Raw genomic sequence first — 17,084 nt, forward strand, 5'->3', positions numbered from 1 at the left:
TCAATCACAGGTAGTTGATCCATCTCATCAAGTTCTTTTTAGCTAAGCCTTATAAAATATCTACTTAAATATGTGCCACTGGTCATCTACTAACCTTTCCCTTTACCTCTATTCCCAGACTATTCTAGACATCTCTTTCTTCATACCTCTGTAATTGCCCTCCTTTAAGTTGGGAACATTGGTTTGAGTTCAGAGTTTTTTTTCCTTCAAACTGAATTTGAAATTCTGCTATGTTGTGATTGCTACTCATGAAAGGATCCTCAGCTAAGAAATCTCTTATCAATCCAAACTAATTATACATTAATAAGCCTAAAATAGTCTGTTCACATGAAGGTACTGCAATGTACTGCTCTAAGAAAGGATTCTTAATGTACTCTACAATTCTGTGTTCCATGTTCTTCTTATATGTGACTGAGGAATGTACGGAGGCCCAAGATCTCAGATTCTGCCATTGTCCAACAGATATGAGGATCTTGTAAACTGTGTGGATAACAATACAGACTTTTGAGAACTGTACTAATTGACCATGGAAATTGGTACAGGGAATCTTTAAAGTGGCAGGAAGTAATTATGAATGTTGTAATAAATGACAGTATAATTAAGTCAGTAGGTACTGTTCTCTGCAGCCTTGAATATACGGGTGGCACGGTAGCTCAATGGTTATCACTGCTGCCTCACAGTGCCAGGAACCTGGGTTCAATTCCATCCTCAGGCGACTGTCTGTGTGGAGTTTGCGTGTTCTCCCCGTGTCTGCATGGGTTTTCTCTGGGTACTCCGGTTTACTCCCACAGTCCAACGATATCTAGTTTAGGTGGATTGGCTAAGCTAAATTGCCCGTAGTGTTTAGGGGTCTGTAGATTAGGTGGGTTATAGAGGGATGGGTCTGGGTGGGATGCTGCAAGGGTCTTGTTGGGCCGAAGGGCCTGTTTCCACACTGTAGGGATTCTGTGATTCTCCACCCAGTGCCGGGGTTAAGGCCATCTCCTTGGGACTGCAAATGAACCAAGAGTGGGAGGGCAGGGATCCAGTTATTGTCATCTCGAGATTATTACCTAACTTTGGGCAGTTTGGCACAGGGTTTGACATTTGGCACATCCACAAGAAACAACAGAGTCGTGAACATAGTCCAGTCCATCATACAAATCAGCCTTCCATCCATTGACTCTATCTATACCTCCCGCTGCCTCAGAAGAGCAACCAACATAATCAAAGATCCGCTCTCTTCCACCCTCTTCCATTGTGTAGAAAGTATAAACGTTTGTATATATGTAAGAAAAGATTCAAGAACAGCTTCTTTCCCATTGTTATTCAACTTCTGAATGAATCTCTCAAATCTAAAATTTAATGTTGATCTCACTCTCTGTGAACCTTCTCTGCCAAAACATTGTATTCTTCACTCTGTTCTATTACCCTAATGCACTTTGGATGGTATGACCTGCCTGTACGGCATTCCTAGATAGACGTGACAATAATAATTCAAATCAAAAAAGTAAATAAAGACAGGAGTTTAATGCTTAAAGATTGATGTGGGTGGAATGGGTTTCTGTTCACCAGTACTGGCACTGGTAACCCTATGGTCTGTTAAGATGATAGCAACTTTCCCTTTAGTTGGGGGAGTTATCTAATCAGTTTGACAGGTGCTGGGACTGTTACAGACCCAGAAAACAGTATATTGAAATTATGTTTATAGGTTCTGTGGGAGTAAGTTAGCAAAATACTTTATTTTAATGCAAAAAGGATTTGAAAAAAAATTATCTGGTATTGTCCAAGCTAAAATTCAAGATGCAAGAATGAAGCTTAAAATGTGAAGCTTATTAGCAATAGGTCAGATTTGTGATGCCTGCATTAGCAAATGGTCTTCCTGACATGAATGTTCAGGAGCATCGCCCACACCAACAAACACCAACATACCATGCATACAGATGCACAAACACAGACACACACCAACCAGATTGCAAGTGATAGTGTGAGTGATAATGGGAACTGCAGATGCTGGAGAATCCAAGATAGCAAAGTGTGGAGCTGGATGAACACAGCAGGCCAAGCAGCATCTCAGGAGCACAAAAGCTGACGTTTCGGGCCTAGATCTCTCTGATGAAGGGTCTAGGCCCGGAACGTCAGCTTTTGTGCTTCTGAGATGCAGCTTGGCCTGCTGTGTTCATCCAGCTCCACAATTTGTTATCTTGCAAATGATAGTGTGCTGCTCCAAAAAAAATCAGTGGGCCTTCTAAAGGTGTTTCTGAGGATTCAGTATTTCAAACACCAGTGACTGAGTTTTCGTTCTAAGTAGCTAGAGTCAGGAAGCATTCAACATATGTCTCAGTAGGAAGTGCTCCAAATTTTGCTCTAGGGGTAGGGCGCAGGGTCAATTTGACCTTCCTGCTGGGTATTGATCAGAGAAAGCCATGAGGTCAGTCAAATGCAAAGGCAGGCTGCTTAAGAAATCAACCTTAATTTGCTGGAACTTGTTCCTGTTGTTTGCTTATATTTTCAGCCCTCTATCCACCCATGGTGCCTTCATGCCAAGCCAGATCTCAGCCTCTCCTAATGGTCCCTCATGCCCTCTACACTAACTTGTGGCCTTTCCATGCCATTCAGCCAGTGTTCACTCTGTACAGAACTAATGAACCTTCTAGTAACAATGGAGCCTACTTAACAGCTTAAAATGTGCTCATTCATAAATTTGTTGAAAAACAATTGCAGAACCACATCCCATAAGCTAATTTTATGTTTTCCCTTCACCTTCCAACTTATGTTCCAACATGATCAGAGGTAGGAAAATCCATGCCTGAGTTTGAAACTAATGTGAATATGAGTAATTCCTCACTAATTCAGAAGTAAATTTTATCTCAATTTGTGAACACCGAACAAGGCACATACCACTTCAAAAGTTAACCTTGATTTTTTTTAATATTCTTAACAAGAAACCTTGTAAAAATCTCAATTTTGTTAATCTTCAGGAAAATTAATCCATGTCCCTTCAGCATGATTTATCTTGCTTCATAAGCATTAATTTTGAAAATGATATAACTTATAAAATTGTAATTTCTAGAAATAATTATTTTGATTTTTTGTCAAGTTTGTTATGACTAAAATGTGATTTTTAATGCATTTTTGCTGTAGCAGTCTTTTTCTTCCAGTTTGTGCCGTGTAATTATGTGTAATTATATAAGCCATGCCCACAACTGCCTGTCTATTTTACCTCCAACAATGCTGTGCTACTGGTCATTGCTGCAAACCATGCCAGGAGGTAATCCTTTTTCAAAGCAGCCAGCTTTCTTGCCACAGGAATCACAGTGGGCAAAGTGAGAGGATTTATTCAACAGCAATGGCAAGTGCCAGCGCTGACTGTAAAATCAGGCCCATTTAAGCATTTCTTGCTTTCTTTTTAATTGCATTTTAAACATAAAAGCAGACTAAACACAAATGTGAGATACTGTAACAAATGGGGCTTGACATTACAATTTATGCATTGTTCGAGTTACTGTTTATTCACGTGTTGGCAAGTTATTTGTTTTTAATGAAACAAAGCAATCTCTCCAACTCTTGGCCAAAGCAAGTCTTTAGGTTGTTTAACTTTTTCATAGCAATGTTTCATAATGTCAGAATATACATGGAAGTCCTCGTTAGAAGTGGAAATTGAAACTTTTTATTTTCCTTACAGTTGGCATTATGGATATATTCATTTAGTGATTGCTTAGTTTAGTCTGCTCCGTTATCTTTCATGTTTGCTCAGTTCACATGAAGTGTGAGGCAGATAATATATTGATAGCTGCCAAAAAAAACTCAAATAAGCTACCCTGGCATTTTGTAGATTCTGTTGGAGTTTCTCTAATTTTGTTACTGTACATTTTTGAACTAAGCATATTCACCTTCGTAGTTGTGCCACTGGAGCATAGGGGAGCTTTTTTTTCTTTTGAAACAATGGAACACAGTAATCGTAGAATAGTGTTTCACAGAATAGTGGTGAATAACACAAAGTAAAAGGAGGTGGGATAGCACAAGATCAGTATATTAGAAAAAAAATCTTGAATCAAAGGATTAAAATGAGGGGTCAGTTTGCTGAAGCTAAAAAAGAGCAAGGGACTGCAAACAGTTGTGGGAGCAGTTATTACTAGTGCGGAACATCCTTGGATATTTGGTTCCCGATTTTAGTCACCCTGTAGTTACATCTGTGTAATGGCAATTAGATCATACCCCTTCGGTTCAAGTTATGCTTTCAAATCATCATCCTTTTTTCAGAATGCTTTATGCATTCAGACAGAGTACCTTTAAGTGTACCCTTTTAATATTATTCTTTCTTTTGATTGTGATTGATGTTTGCCTCACTTTATCTGCAACTTATGCTTATTACTTTTCTACTCCCTTTTACTCATTTTGCTTCTTTTCAGTCTGAGCTCCCAGTTAGGTTCCCATCGCCCCGCTAATCTAGTTTAAACTCTTCCCAGCAGCAGTCACAAATCTCTTAAATGCTTAAATGGGCCTGATTTTACAGTCAGCGCTGGCACTTGCCATTGCTGTTGAATAAATCCTCTCACTTTGCCCACTGTGATTCCTGTGGCAAGAAAGCTGGCTGCTTTGAAAAAAGATGTTCATCCTAATCTCATCAAAGTGCAACCCCTCAATCTTGTACAGGTTCTACCTTCTCCAAGCCATCTTTGAGTTCTTGAAATTGGTAGTGTCATGATTGGATGTACTGAGAAGAAGCCAGGTGAATCCCACCTGAAGGGATCAAAATCTTGATAAGGCATCATCTGAAGCAACTTCTTCGCTTAGTGACTTATCAACTCGAATTGGATGTTATCTCTGGAGATGTCACCACAATACTTGTTACCTGCAATTGCCCTGGCCTCTCTTGTCACTGGTTACTCACTGCCTCTACTTGCTCTACATCATCTTTCCACACCAATCAGAAAGCAAACATGCTCTGGACCATCAGTCAAAACAGCATATTTACCTTCAATCTGAATCCTTTGTACATACCAAGTCTTCAAAAAACATGTAAAAAGATAAAATTGTGTTCCTATAATTTTTCTCTATTCAAAGCATCACAAAGAGATTAAACTTTTTGTACCTTAAAACCCCAGCAAGATTGTGTTCCTCCTCGTGATCAGTTTGCTCTGATTGATACGACTTGAGGATAACTTATCCTTAGCTAAGAACTGTTGCAGCAACATTGACCTTGCAATAAGGTAGTAGAAGGGAATTTAAAACTCAGGTTCGTACATTTTCTAATGAGTATTTTTAAAACAAATACTTCAATGGAATTATTTTATGTTCTGGAAGTTTTGGTCATATTGACGCCATGACATACATTCGAATATATTTTCTTCCTCAGGTTATTATTATATAATTTTAATTTCAGAAGCCATACAGCAACCTGTTATAGTCCAACATGTTTATATGAAAACACAAGTTTTCAAAGTGCTCCAAAAGCTTGTAATTTCAAATTAACCTGTTGGACTATACTTGTTGCCGCGTGACTTCTGACTTTTTCCATCCCAGTCCAACACCGGCTCCCTCACATCATAATTTAATCTGACACAGAGTCACTACATTTTTGGAAATAGCTGAAGATTGATCTATCAATATAAGCAAATGTAAACTATTTATTTGCACTTTTTTAAAGAGAGCAGAGAGTTTTCCAAGTGTCCTGACCATTTTTCCTTCAACTCTTTCAAGAGATCTTCCTGCTCATGTGCAGATATTTGTGTTTTCACAGAATGATAACCATATGATAGAAGTAATTTATTGGTGTGAAACACCTGGTGACATCGACAATGCAAGAGCTATTATATGAATGCATATTTGCAATTTTCCCCCTCCTATACTATTAGACCAGATCAGTAAAATGGAGATTTATGTCTCTTAGATAATAAAATGTGAGGCTGGATGAACACAGCAGGCCAAGCAGCATCTCAGGAGCACAAAAGCTGACGTTTCGAGCCTAGACCCTTCATCAGAGCATCCTCTGATGAAGGGTCTAGGCCCGAAACGTCAGCTTTTGTGCTCCTGAGATGCTGCTTGGCCTGCTGTGTTCATCCAGCCTCACATTTTATTATCTTGGAATTCTCCAGCATCTGCAGTTCCCATTATCTCTGATACTATTTATGTCTCTTAATTTGATTGTGCACCCTTTCATAATAAAAAACATAAATCGGATGGAGTTGAGTAAGATTCATGTTGTTATCACTTCTTCACTATCCAGCAAAGCAAGCTATTTCAGTACCTGAGTATGTGAATCTGTGAACAGATGTGCCTTAATTGTGCAACATCTGATGTTTGACTTGTATGATGTTTCAGATGTTCTATTTTCTGACATCGTTGTAAACACACAAGTACAAATTCATTCATTTAACTAAAAAGCCATGTATTAACATTCCAGTTGTAAGAGTCGCTGAAGCACGTTCCATCATGTTCATTAAAGTATCATTGAAATATCTGGAAAGCAGATGAATTACAGAATCTCTACAGTACACAAAGAGGCCATTTGACCCATCGACTCTTTACAGACCCTTTGGAGACCATCCCACCCAGACCCAGCCTATCCCCATAACCCCGCCTGGTCCCATAGTCTGCGTATTCCTGGACACTTTGAGCAATTTAACACGGCCAGTCCACCTAACCTGCATATCTTTGGACTGTGTTCTATAATTATGTCTGACTGCTTCATTATTATAATTCATTTTAATTTCATACTTGCATATTAATATTGTACTTTTCACTGAAGACATGAAATTTTTAGGTGATCCTATTAGACAGTTTACATCTTTGACGGAAACAAAAGTACTTGCCTGAATTGCTTAATCAAGCAATGATATTTACATTTATCAGTAATGAACAGAAGGAAAATTTATTGAAGGTAGAGAATGAAAGCTATGTGTAAAGTTTTAGTGTTAATAATTTCAAACAAGTATCCATTTATAAATGGACGCATTTTTATTCATTCATTTGATGTGGGCACCACGAACTAGACCAGCATTTATTGCTAATCCCCAGTTGCCTAGAGGACAGTTAAGAGTGAAGCACTTTCCTGTGGATCTAGAGTTACATGTAGCCTGCATTAGATAATGATGGAAAATTTCCTTCCCCAAAGGACATATGTGAAATTGAATAATTAATTATGATTGTCAGTGGTTATATGGTCACCATTATTCTAGCTTTTAATTCCAGAACTTAATGTTATTGAATTGAAATTTCACCATCTACAACATAGTACATTAGCACATAACAGCACAGTACAGGCCCTTCGGTCCTCGGTGTTGCACCGACCTGTGAAACCAATCTGAAGCCCACCTAACCTACACTATTCCATTATCATCCATATGTTTATCCAATGACCATTTCAATGCCCTTAAAGCTGGCGAGTCTACTACTGTTGCAGGCAGGGCATTCCACACCCTTACTATTCTCTAAGTAAAGAACCTACCTCTGACATCTGTCCTATATCTATCACCCCTAAATTTAAAGCTATGTCCCCTCGTGCTAGCCATCACCATCCGAGGTAAAAGGCTCTCACTGTCCACCCTATCTAATCCTCTGATCATCTTGTATGGCTCTATTAAGGCACCTCTTAACCTTCTCCTCTCTCACAAAAACAGCCTCAAGTCCCTCAGCCTTTCTGCATAAGATCTTCCCTCCATACCAGGCAACATCTTGGTAAATCTCCTCTGCACCCTTTCCAACGCTTCCACGTCCTTCCTATAATGTGGTGACCAGAACTGTACGCAATACTCCAAGTGTGGCCACACAGTCAAATTCAAACTCATTTCCGCAGAACATTATCCTGGGTTTCTGGATTATTAGTCTAGTGACATGAATTCCTACACTGATTTACAATAGACACATGCTGATGCCTTCAGCCCATGAACATTGTGCAAATTCTATCTACTGCCTCTTTCTGATTATCTCTTTTAACCACAGCTCCAGTTCTATTCAAAATTTAATGCTATGACAAAAATTTGAATCCTTTGGAATAGCTCAGTGGTTATTTCACTTTTTAACATCATGTATTCTGTGAATTCTAATAGCGTGTAGTATTTCTATCATGGCATTGATAACTACTTCCTGAGTAAGATGTGTGATTTTTCTGTTGTCTTCCAGATTCTTTGGTCTTTGGAGCAAGGGTTTTGGGCTCCTGAAGAACCCTATGAACTATCAGCCCAATTTCCAGCAGCAACTGTAAGTTAGTTACTACCTGTTGGTAGCCTTTTGTTCACAAAGGAATATTAATTGGGAGCATGAAGGGCATGATGACAGTAGGAATGTTTGAACAGTTTTTGACATGTGACTTTTCTGGTTCTTCATGGAAGGAGTTATTTTTTACACCAAGCTCAAAATCTTTGTCCATTATGTACAATCAACTACAAAATGCAAATCTACCTTGCACTGAACTTCATAGAATTGTCGGGATTATTCGCATGAATTTGCATGTTTTCTGCAAACTAGCATTTCAAAGTTAATTTTCAATGTTTTGAAAAATGACCTATTCATCTTTCTTGAGACACTTGAGGAACAATAACAGGACATTTCCAGTTGTATCGTTTCTGTTTTACAAAATTGTTGGCTAAATAATTCAATTTGGTTGCGCAGCAATATGAGCCATTCTACTGAAGAACATCAATCGGGGGATCGCCTTTTTTTAAGTAAGTTGTAGCTCAAGCATCTGTGTTTATCTCACCTCGCGCTTTTGCATACCAAAATGCCAACGTCTGAATTTTTAGCACGAGCGGCTATTTTAAACTGAAGTGAAGCCTTACTGGTGATCTTGTGAGTGGGCTGTAAAGTCTCAGGATTTTTCATTAGTATTCAAAACATACCTTTCACAGAGCTTGTACCTTCTCTGGATGGACCATGGTAAACATTGTAACTCCAAGGTTCCTGAGAAGATTTACAGCTCAGGTTGTGGATGAGGTTGTCGGCTTGCTCGCCGAGCTGGAGCTGGCTGGTTATATACGAAAACCAGCCAGCTCAGCGAGCAAGCCAAAACCTTATTGTAATTCCAAATCAGCACAGAAACAAATGTATGACAATATTGGCAAATAGTTTTTGCAGGTGTGTGGAAGCTGCTCTTTTGAAAAAGGAGCAAACAGACACAATTTTATGAATGCAAGTGATTTTATGCTGTGTGAAACCCATTGCCCACTTGTGCCTGCCACACCGAATGTAGTGTACGACAAATAAAGAGTAAACTCACTGAGATTCACTTCACTTTGTAAACTGAGCCTTGCAGTAAAGCATAACTTGAATCCTGGCACGTTTACTTTCCAACTGTAAACAAGCTGCAAGCATGAACGAGGCCTATTAGCTTGATCCTCGATCGTATACAAGCTCCTTAATGCTGACCTCCAGTTGTTACTCACTGCTGCAATTTTGGTCCGATCAGCGGTTGGATGAATGTGTGACTGTTTCTCTCCAACTGCTGGCCAGGGTATGTTTGGGCCCAGACAATAATTGAGATCAAAAGGTTTTCAAAGCTACCAGAGACATTTTGGCATCTGGAGTCAGAATGTTGCGGTGTAGAGGCACGTAACTCAGCCTGATACATTTGTTACAGTTTTCTTTTGCAAATTGTACATCCAATGTGCTATTAAAAGGTGAGTTCAGTATAGAAAGCATGTGTTGAGGAAATTGATCCCTCAAGTAATATTCTGAATCTATAACCTGAAAGCAAATAGGATTCTGTTGCTGTGAGTTGTAATTCTACCTGCACCTTTTGAACCACTTCCTGCATTTTTTTAACCCTAACCTGTCAGTGCATCCTTTTATTCATTACTTGTACGTGAATTAGAATTATGATCGGAGTAATGTCACTTAAAAAAGTGCTGAAAAACTGAGTAATAACGTTCAAAATGGAAGTGCATTAATGCTTGGAAAGCATTTACAGGTACGTAGAAGAAGGCAAGAAAGTGCAACTAATTAGTTCTACCAGAGAATCTGTCGGGCTAAATGGCCGCTGTATCAATCTGCTGTGATGGGAAGAAGGGACAAGAGGGATAAGAATTTTTCTTTTAAATTGCAAAGCATTTTGAACTGCAGTAATATTGGTTTGTTTTGTAAAGAGCTCTGACTGGTTAGAGATTAAATGAGCCTTAAGGAGATTTATAAGCCAGCTATCAATCTATCTCCATTTATATTTCTGTTACAGACAGACGAGGGATAAACTCACAAATGTTCCTTTCTATTCGTGATCAGTGTTTTTTTTAAGATATATGTGCGTCTTTCCCAGCCACTATTATTGTGTGATCAATTTGAAGTCATCACATTTCTGTGGATTTGCACAAAGAGGATAACTTATGCACTCACCCTTTTAAAAATCTAACTACAATGGCAGTCTCACACCAGTCATTCAAGAAGGATGAGTGTTGAACTGATAGAATAATTAACAGTTTACAAGTCTTTGAGAACCAATGAAGGAGGAAGCTTCTTCCCACTCTGGAATTGTAGTTTGCTGAAATTTGAACGACTAGGACCAAAACTAGATTAACTACAGGGTTCCTTTTGAAATGAAGACTGAACAGCAGGTCACATAGGCAGGTGCTCATGGCTTTGGTATCAGGATGTCCATTTGCAGGTGAGCTCATAGTTTTTGGGAACAGACCGCTAGACTTTTAAAAATACTTTTAAGCCTCATGGTTCTGAAAAGGCAAAAGTGGCACATTTGCTGTGTAGTTGTTATATTGTTGGGATGATTCTACAGACTGCCCCTGTTCTCTGCTGCCTTTTGGGATAAAAGAGTTTTAGTTTCAGAGAACCTGTTGCAGCCATGTAATTAATGGTCTTTTATGTGGAATAGAAACTGGATTGTTGTATTTCTAGTTTCAGTCATGTGGTCAAAACCAATTTATGTTTAGTGGAAGGCAAATGATGGTCTTTTCGCTTCTCTTGTGGATGACCAGCCTTATCAGCCTTCTTTTGTTGGAAAACTGGCAACCTAGACTCTAGGAGTCCATAATCTGAATGTTTTGGAGTCAGTTACAAGAAAGCAGGCATGAAAATTCACAGAGGAGTACTGTCTTGGCAAGTGCATTTGAGTGGGAGATTCCTATCCATTATAATGCAACTCAGACCTTTGTGGAAGCATGGTAGTCTGTGTTAAAGTTGTTAAGGCTGCTTGATCCCTTGGCAATAAAATGTGAGGCTGGATGAACACAGCAGGCCCAGCAGCATCTCAGGAGCACAAAAGCTGACCCTCTCTGATGAAGGATCTAGGCCTGAAACGTCAGCTTTTGTGCTCCTGAGATGCTGCTGGGCCTGCTGTGTTCATCCAGCCTCACATTTTATTATCTTGGATTCTCCAGCATCTGCAGTTCCCATTATCACTGATCCCTTGGCAGCCATTTTAACAGGTCTTCACTCTGCATTTAAGAAACATATGGTTTTAAAAATTGTAACATTTTCATGCCTGTGCTGGCAAGATGGTTTGAAAAATATACTGGTATTCATGTTATTCTTACCAAGTCTCTTGGGGTTTTTTTGAATTTGTCTTGTGATTTCTGTGATGATGGGGTTGGAATGGCTGACATTAGAAGTCCCACTCCAATCTACAACATCCTGTTTTTATTTGTAACAATATCTTGTTGCTCTGACATTAGACAAAAAATACCACCCTGTATTAGTTGGTGTATATACTTCGATGTACCATCATTGTTCCTTTGGTTCTGTGTTGGCCTATGCATTGATGGTACCAGGCAATAAATGTTTAATAACATTGTCATAATAATATTGTAATCATGTAGGAGGCAGGGAACGAAACCCAGTTTTCCCACTTCTACCTCTACAACACACACACATTGTCTGCTTAACGGGATAATGTGTGGATAGGAATGATGAAGGGAGTGGCCTTTTCTAAAAAAAGAAAATGGCTCTAGAAATGTTGCAAATATGAAATAAGTACACTGTCTTGTTCTCCAAGGAAGGTTAGAAACACAACATAGCAAGGGTTTTTTGATCTTTGCATTTTTTTGAAATGGATAGCAAAACTCAGGAGATTTAATCCCATTACCCCATGGTTGTGAATCATTTTTGAATAGCCCGTGGTTATGAAAGGCTGTTAATGATGTAAATTCTGACATTATGGGACATCTTTAAATGCCTTCGTCTCAACCAGGACCTGTAGAAAATATGGTTCAACATTGGGATCAGTGAAGACAAGAGGATATGTCACGAATTCAACTTAGCCAAATCATCTAGAAAACACTTGATACATGTTTGTTTCAATGTCAGCATAGGTTCTTGAAGAGTACTGCCTGTGTCTCTAAAATAATGAGGTTTTCTGACGTTCCTTGTGCTGCTGCACCACTTGGGAATAGGGCTTTGTTATGAAGATTTCTTCCAATCTTTTCATCCAGCAGTTGAGGACCATGCCGATCAAAACACTTGGGGATACTGATTTTTTCAACTGTACAAAAATAAAGTAGGTGCTTTAGATAACAATGGGTCATTTTAATTTTTGACAATAGTGCTCCCGTTTTGTGCCAAAATTAAATCTATCAGAATTCTGCTGCAAATCACCAAACAGCACAAGGAGGTTCCAGTAATGTATCTGGATCCATCATATTATTTTGTGAATCAGCACATTAAAGCTTTCTGGGTTCGACATTGAGTTCAACAATTGTAACTTCAGTTCCCAGTTACTTCCTTGTCGTTGCTGGTTTTGGTTCCCTATTATTTCTCACATTACTTTTGCTTTCAGACAGCAACTATTCAGGACCTAACCTCCTCAATAAATGAGAGATAATGGGAACTGCAGATGCTGGAGATTCCAAGATAATAAAATGTGAGGCTGGATGAACACAGCAGGCCAAGCAGCATCCCAGGAGCACAAAAGCTGACGTTTCGGGCCTAGACCCTTCATCAGAGCTCTGATGAAGGGTCTAGGCCCGAAACGTCAGCTTTTGTGCTCCTGGGATGCTGCTTGGCCTGCTGTGTTCATCCAGCCTCACATTTTATTATCTCCTCAATAAATGCATCATTTTAGTCCTTGTCATATTGCCACTCCCTTTGGCAACGCAACATGAAACATTTTGTCATTTGATCTCTGCCGTTTATTCTTCTCACCTTCCACCTTTTGATTTGCCGAAAAAGTAATACATGCCCAACTTTTTCCAGTTCTGATTTAAAAACAACAGACCACAAACATTAACTCTGTTTCTCTTTCCAGAGAGACTCCCAGACCTGGAAAGCATTTCAAGCATTGACTGTTAGTATAACAGTAATGAATCTGGAGGACATCTGTTAGTTTAGTTGGTTGGACAGCTGAGTTGCAATGCAGAGTGATGCTAACAGTGTGGGTTCAATTCCCACATTACCTCTTATCAACTTTCTCCCTGTCTCCAAATCATGGTGACTGTCGGTTTAAATCACCACCAGTTGGCTCTCTCTAATGAAAGAGCAGCCCTATGGTCCAGTAGGATTAAAGTAACTTTACCCTTTACCTTTAATAATTGACTTCCTGCAAGTTTCCATTCTTGATAAGATTTAAGTGGAGCAAGTGTGCTTTGTTTTTTGGCTGTCCCCCTCATAACCATTTGACTAAGAATTGAATCTTGTATCTTCCAGACTTTAGCAGGATGTAATGACAGCTACCCGTTGCATATTTCTGATGTGGAGATGATCTATGTAGCCTCAACCAAATAAAGCAAATGTAAGGATTCCCTTACATGTCTTAACAAACTACATAGAGTCAAAGAGCACTCTTTGGTCCAACTCGTCTATTGATGCACTCAAAATACAATTGAAAAACAGCAGTCATAAAATCAAGGCTCTTCTTGGTGTCCTGCTTGACCAATCAGCCAGCAGGTCTCTCCAACTATGTACCACAAACCTACCTTCACTGATCAGTATACTTATTGAGATTCCTACAGTTTTACGTAAAAAGATTAGCCTTACCAAGAGTCTCATAATTAGTGCCCAATTCATTTGTTCACCATGCAAATGCAATGCTGAAATAGGTGCATTAGAGAAATCCTGCAAATCATTTCTCACTGTGAATCACACAAAGTCATGAACGGGCTGAGCTACTACTTTTGAAGGCCTGAAAAATATCTACCTTAAATGCTGAAAGGATAAATTATCTCAAATATTTAAGCAGCGGATGAATCTGGCTGTTTCATGTTGCTACTGTTCAGTAGCAGTGTGATAATGGTACACAACTAACAGAATGCTGTCGAGACAAAATGACACTGTTCCTCTCCTCAAGCGAGTAATGCGGTACATGAATTTCAGTGCTAGTGTGATGCATGTATCCCAAAGTCTGGCAGTTTGTATAAAACAGCATATCCCTTATCCTGTTCATGACAAGCATACTTCTGACTGTACCACCTATCCACCCTTCACCACCACCGTCTCCCCAGCACATGCTTATAAAACCCACTGTACAGTATTATTATGATCCCAGCTGATGTTATAATTGGGCAAGTCGGATCCCAGACTGAAATCTGGCTTGATGGATCATATTTTGTTTTTTTTTATTTTTAACATGGTGATCTTTCACTAAAATACAAACTCAGTGCTGCAGATCCAAGTTCAACAATAAAACAAGTTTATTATGCAAAAGAAATTAAGATAAAATAGAATACATCAAGTTATTTACATATAACACATGTTTAAATATTTCAAAACGCATGGCAAAAATACAATCCTGTTAATCCCAACAGCATCCCATTACAGTACTCACACCAGGGAGGATGCCCTTCTCTATCAGACATTAGGTTCAATTTAGCTTCAATCCCTGGTTGTGAGAATTTGATAGCCTCTTCCAGGAGCCTTCGTGCAACTAAGCTTAGACTTCTATCTTAAAATAACCTTTCAAAGGTTTACCAAGCACTTCAGGTCTCAAACCTTTAAACTAAAGTCCTTACACTGAGGTAAATATTTTCATAACACTCCTAAACTAGCTTCATTACTCAGGAGCAACTGTTTTATGCATCCACTTTCAGCCAAGACTTCTGAAAAAGTGTCCCAAACTGAAACTCAATCAAAAGCCTTTTCCCATGCTGAGTGTTTTTCCAATTTAAGAAAAAATCAATCCCTGATCTTTTAAGATGAACCTTATGCACTTCCATTTATTTTGTTCACTAGCAAAAAAAACACCCAATGTAAATAAACCCCATTATTTTTCCAGAAATCTCTCTCAAATACTGTATTTTTATAGCAGACACTATAGCTTAAAAAAAAACTTGCAAATTTATCATTCATTCCATTCAGCCACACAGAAACTTCATATGCTACACTTCAAAATTCCAAAACAAATGGAACTTTAGATTCATATAAATCACACATACATTATAGCATCCAACCATGTATACAGCAATACTGAAAAAAGTTGACATAAAATCTTGAAATATTTCAACTGATGTAGCATCTACAGAAATCAAATTCTAGATTTTCTGCTCCCTTTGTATGGATAAACTGCATCCTGCTTTCACGTGTGAATATTTGAGTTTGACTTGCCACAGGAAATAATTTCTCAGCATTGACTACATTGAATTATCAATTCAAACACTTTATCCAGATCACACTTCTAGCCTCAAGGAAATACGCCCCCCCCAAGTTTAGGTAGATTATCTGCATACTTTAACACTTTAATCCATTGTTCTAATTCCAAAGAATCTGCATTGTCCTCCGTTCAAGGTTATTACATTTTTCCTGAGGCTCAGTACCTAAAACTGAACACATTGTTTCAGATGAGTCTGATCAAAATTCTGTACATCTGAAGCATGACTTTCTCCCTCTTTTGTATCCCAAACATTGAGATACAGCTATTGCAATGTTGACCTTTATTAATTGCTGTTTGTGCCTATGTGCTACTGTTTATAGAATTGTGTACCTGAACACACCTCTTTTCGCCTTCACAATTCCTCATCTTTCCTCGTGAAATGACCACCCCACTTCTTCTTACTTGAAAGAAGGAGGAGTGTAATTTCTAGACTGGTAGTTTGGTATGAATGGAATATTATTTTGTCAGAGGTGCAATCAGATGGAAGAGGAGCAGGGAAGCTTTCAGTTGTGTAATTATTGTTTAATCACTGTCACTACAAAGTATTATTATCATTAGCACTTGTGTGGGCTTACAGCTGTGTTCTCTACATGCTGGATGTCAAATGTCCTTCAATGTAAAGCATTTTGAGATGTAATGAGATTATGAAAGAAGCTAAAATAAGTGGAAAATCTTTACAGAAAAAAATCAAGCGATTAAAGAAATAATATTTATATAATGCCTTGCAGTTCCCCAGGATATACCAAAATGTTGCAGGTGCAATAATTTATATTTGAAGGGCTATCACTGCTGTTTTATATAGGTGAATCCAGCAGCTAACTTGTACATAGCAAGATTACACAAACAGAAAATTAGATGGATATCTTGTTAATTTGATGGTTTAGAAATGTTTGTGGGTTGCATGTTAAGCAGATCACTAGGATTTTATGATTGATTTAATAGCTTACTAAAAGATAGCGCTCTGACAATGTAGCACTTCCTTGGTATTCCACTGAAGTTTCAACCTAGATTCTACGATCAAATTGTGAAGCTGGTGTTGAATCCAAAGAATAATACAGAAGCATAAGAACGACCAAGCTTCCCATTGATTGAGAGAGATTCATATATTTGGTCCAACATTGCAATTCTTCCCTCCTAACTTAGCCTTCATTTCCTCATTAGCTAATGTGATATGAAACTGTCACTGGTTATGCTTCTTGAATTTTTATCTTACATGGTTGAGTTATATCTCCTTTCAGGCAAAGCACTGAGGCAGAGATTAGTGTCGTCTCTTTCATACCCTGGAATAAGGAAAATATGAATTGGTTGTTATGACACAGGTTTTGTTTAAAGTGGTTCCGAATGAAAATACATACCATGTTTTATGTGAATGATGACTTTCAAGAATAAGGAGGATTGTGCTGGTTATATTTGATTTCCATGTATTAAAATGAAATAATCTATTATCCCACTATTGGGAACCAGAAGGGGGTTTGACTGAAGATTGCTGTAGATGTTGGCAGAGATAGTAGGAACTGCCAAGGCTGGAGAATCTGAGATAACACAGTGTAGAGCTAGATGAACGCAGCAGGCCAAGCAGCATCAG

At 38.6% G+C, this 17,084-nt stretch overlaps 1 protein-coding gene across 2 annotated transcripts in view; it reads left to right on the forward strand.

Moving 5' to 3' along the window:
* Window positions 1-17,084, forward strand: part of mcph1 (microcephalin 1) — a 298,002-nt gene that overhangs the window by 111,336 nt on the left and 169,582 nt on the right. For both annotated transcript variants that reach the window (XM_059645582.1, XM_059645583.1), the window contains exon 13: window positions 8,104-8,181. In XM_059645582.1, coding sequence (XP_059501565.1) covers window positions 8,104-8,181 — 78 coding nt within the window. The remainder of the gene's footprint in view (window positions 1-8,103; window positions 8,182-17,084) is intronic.

This window comes from Stegostoma tigrinum, chromosome 4, assembly GCF_030684315.1.
Source record: "Stegostoma tigrinum isolate sSteTig4 chromosome 4, sSteTig4.hap1, whole genome shotgun sequence".
Classification (NCBI taxonomy): domain Eukaryota; kingdom Metazoa; phylum Chordata; class Chondrichthyes; order Orectolobiformes; family Stegostomatidae; genus Stegostoma; species Stegostoma tigrinum.